Source organism: Nanorana parkeri, unplaced genomic scaffold (genome assembly GCF_000935625.1).
Source record: "Nanorana parkeri isolate BGI_ZX_2015 unplaced genomic scaffold, ASM93562v1 scaffold2582, whole genome shotgun sequence".
In the NCBI taxonomy this organism is placed as follows: Eukaryota; Metazoa; Chordata; class Amphibia; order Anura; family Dicroglossidae; genus Nanorana; species Nanorana parkeri.
Window position 1 is genome coordinate 110,236 of NW_017308850.1, and position 4,123 is coordinate 114,358.

At 43.9% G+C, this 4,123-nt stretch overlaps 1 protein-coding gene across 1 annotated transcript; it reads left to right on the top strand.

The window, feature by feature from the left end:
• The first annotated feature begins 1,424 nt into the window (after positions 1-1,424).
• LOC108801958 (ubiquinol-cytochrome-c reductase complex assembly factor 3-like) lies at positions 1,425-3,765 on the top strand. The gene is made up of 2 exons (XM_018573862.1): positions 1,425-1,523; positions 3,552-3,765. The coding sequence occupies exons 1-2, from the start codon at positions 1,428-1,430 to the stop codon at positions 3,681-3,683; spliced, it is 228 nt and encodes a 75-aa protein (XP_018429364.1). The 5' UTR covers positions 1,425-1,427; the 3' UTR covers positions 3,684-3,765.
• The last annotated feature ends 358 nt before the right edge of the window (positions 3,766-4,123 follow it).

Consider the following 4,123-nt stretch of genomic DNA (forward strand, 5'->3'; position numbering starts at 1 on the left):
AAAACCGATCGCATACGATTATTGTACGATAATCGTGCAGTGTATGGGCACCTTTAGGGACGACATGGTAGGACCAAAACTGTGTATCGTCATGTGTTGGTGTCAGTACAGTGGGATCAGACCTGCCGTTACGGTCACAGTCATGCTTGTAAAACGTATCTAAAATGCATTGCACTTGACATAAAAACCCAATTAGTAAAATCTCTCTCTCTATATTTATACGTGCTAGTGTGCGATGGGCAGTGAGGGACGGTGCAAGGAGTTGGTGTAAACACTTGGCACTATTTTACTTATTTTTACTTTATTGAAGTGTCACAAAATGACACCTCATTCAAATGTATGCACCACGGTGACACACGGCTCATTGCACATTTTAATGCAGCACATCACACCAGAGGCGCGTTCGGTTGCTCAGCTGCTGCAGGTGCTGAGTTAGCAAACCACCGCTGAACGATGTGCGGCAAGTCAGCACTGCTAACTTAGCACTCGCAGCGGAAGTGAATGTGGCTGCAGAGCGTTGAGGCTGACGAGCACAGTAGAAGGTGGGGGACAGAGTACCAGCAGCCATTGTAACTGTGGGCACACCTGGCAGCGATGGAGAAGGGTGCCTTAGCCACGATGGAGCAAATCACAATTCTTGTAGAAACCTACTGTTTTGGTGAAGTGTGAACAAAAAACTGTTTCTGAATAACAAGTTTTCCCCTGTAAAACCGCAGAAATTGCACTAATGGCAGTGTTTAACACCAATTCCTCCGCCATTTTGCTTAGAACTGTGCAACCCGACGCGTTCAGTGAAGCTGCTGCAGAACATCTACTCAATGCTTGGCTAAGGAATTAAACGCGCCTCTTGTTATGGTGCTATCCTGGGTACATAGAAAACAATTATGTAGATGCCCTTGCATTGAGCTTGTGTCCATCTACGCAGATCAATGGATATAGTGTGAACAAGTCCTGAAGCTACCTACATATGCTGTACAATCTATTGAGGGCAGGCTAAAAGATTTTTTTTAAATACATATGTGGCCAACGTTACAATTAGCACACCACAATTCCTGGTGTGCTAATCCCTAAAGCACCATGTTTGCTCACAAAATGGCCGCCCCAAGTTCTAGTAGGCGATATATACTACCCTTGACTCGTTATAGGTGTCTTTCGCTGTCTGCAATACGGGCGCCATTTTGTATGCTTTTTTCTTAAACGCCAGTGACTACCGGACTACTTTAAAATGGCGGACGCTATTGAATGCTGGGCTAGGAAGTGAGGACATGTTTGAAAAATTATCATAACCTTCTCATAGATTGTTGTCCTGCAATTGTTCGTTTCATAACTGTAGCCCGAAAGGTCATGTGTTATGAATGAACCCGGAGTTCTGATGTGTGATTAGAGCGGAGTGCCTGGTCGCCATGTCTACAGCGCGCCGGATAGTGATGAGCTCTTTAGCGGTGCTGAGCTGGACGGGACTGGGGTGCCTGCTGTGGGCATTCATGGCACAGCCACAGGAGCGCTTACTGGAGATGAGGAGGGTAAGGATCGGCCAGTGATCAGAGGCTGTTATATAAAGGATTGTTTGATTGTTACAGTACCTTATAGTGAGCTATGTTACCCAAGCAGCACAAAGCATTCATCATACACATGCCTGACACAAGGGATCACATGATTTACAGCAGAGGGAGAAACATCAGAGGTGAGATCGTCCTAGACACTGAGAAACATCCATAGACAAGGTCCTTTGATATCTAAGATTAAGATGCCATTAGTGATGAGCTGGGGCTTGGTGTGAACCCAGTTCACCTAAGCCCACTCAAAACTGTGATGGAAGCCCCACTAGATGTCATGTGCGACACACATCCCCCAACTCACCTAGGGTTACCACTTTTGGTCTAGGGAACTAAACAGAAGCGGGTTCTTGTTGCAACATGAGGAAACCAGGTTGATGTAAGCTGACCATTAGGGATGTCACGTAGAGCTGCAGCTAACGATTATTTTCAAAATCGATTATTGAAAAAGTTGACAACTTTTTCAATAATCAATTATAATCGATTATGTTGATTAGTTGTTGCAGCCCTAGATGTCAGTGAACTTTGTGTAAACCGGCTTGCCCGCAGGGCATGCAGAACTCAATTACATACCTCCTTCTGGCCCTATCAGCTGGCATCCACTGCCCCACATGTAACAAAGGATGGGGAATGCCCCAGCTTTATATGATTGGGCAGGGAAGGGGGTGTGGGGGAACTTGGTTTGAACCAAGCTCATGCAGATACCTACTGGCCACACACTGTGAGTTTTTCCTTTGTTCAGCCCAGTGGACCAAAACTCTCCGTTTCCCCATCCTCACTAAACTACATGGATGGGGGCATTCTCCATGCCAGGCTGTTGCATTATGTGTGCCGTTGTCAGCTAACAGTGGCTGAAGTCACTGTTCAGCTGAGAATTTTCGAACCAGATCCTTCCATTCTTGTCGAATGGAATGGTACCGACTGGGCCACACGCTGATGGAATTTCGGTCCGAGTCCTGCTGACCCACCCGAAATTTGACCACTTTATGGCCGGCTTTAGTCATAATGAGGATTGTAAAACAGAGCCAAGTTTCAATAAAAGTGTAAAACCAAACTTTTCTCTTTCACCTTTTTGATTAGAATGTTGAAGAGTCACAACCAGGTCAGGTCTGTCAGGTTTTTATTGCTCCTTAATAAAATTGAGTGCCAAACCAAGAATGAAAAGTCCAGATATAAATGTATTCCGTCATAGGATCAGGTTAAAAAAGACTATCAAAGAGCCAAGACGTTTCAGGGGTTGGAAAATGAAAATGGAAGTAAGTGTATATACTGACCTGGATTAAGAATACAAAGTATACAGCTGAGGTGGGCAAATGATATAGGTGACAGCGGCTGCATCTCTCGGTGGTAGTCCATGGTACATCTACATGAGGACAATCATCTATCCCAGGGGTAGGCAAACTCCGGCCCTCCAGCTGCTGTGAAACTACAAATCCCTCCTTGCATCTGCCTGTAGGAGTCATCCTTGTGGCTGCAGAGTCTTGCAATGCCTCTTGGGACTTGTAGTTGAACAACAGCTGGAGGGCCAGTGTTTACCTACCTCTGATCTATTGTAAACCACATGTAATCATACCATGTACCACAAGAGAAACCTGTTTAATACATCTGGGATTCCATATAAGTAGTTGGTCTGGATGGATTTTCCAAGGGATATTGAATGAAATTTGTTGACTCAATGATGGCAAACGAACTTTCGAAACAATTCTAACAGTGTAGGGCCAGTGTTTTAGACCCCTCTTGTCAGATTGTATTGCTGTGTGAGGTCTCATTGCGGAGATCAACGAATGTTGTCATCAGAAAAAAAAGCTACAGGGACACGGAAAGGAATAAAAAGTTGACAAGATTCTAGCATTCCTCTAATCTAAAAAATAGTATTTTTATTGTTGCTGTCCCTTTTCAGAGGTTTCCACTCACTTTGTCATGACAAACCCCATTGTGTCCGATGGTTGGAGATGCATTTTAATATTCTTCTCCTTTTTTTGTTTTGCATTCTAGCAAGAAGAAAGATTACATCCTGCCAAAATGGCAGAGATGCGTCAACAGAATGAGCTGATTCTGAAAGCTCTCAAAGATGCTGCTGAAACTACGGAGAACGTGGCCCGGAAATCTCCATGGAGTTCCAGATGAAAAACTGCTTCTATTAATGAAGCTCCAGAACCTGATTTATGTACAGACGAAGAGCAAACTGAAAAACGTTGCCTTTATATTCATATATCAACCGTCCGAATGTCGCTGTTTCAAGACTGCATGGACCTAACTCCAGATTACAGAGGACTCCCTACATGGATCACAGGGAGCGGTTTTCCTTATGGTGAATGATGGCTTGACTTGTAAAAAATTAACTTGTTGGCACCGAGCTTGCTTTACCTGGAATGAGTGAAATTGCTTAAATGGTACAGGGATTAAGATGAAGTAAATGTTATAAACTATCACAAACGGTTTTGTCAGCCTTGCTGCTCTGTTTTATTTTTGACATTAAGAAGCTGGTGGACAAAATGACTTGGCCGGAAAATGGTAAGATAGTTTAAAGTGACACTAAACTCAGGGGTTAAATCATAAAAATACAT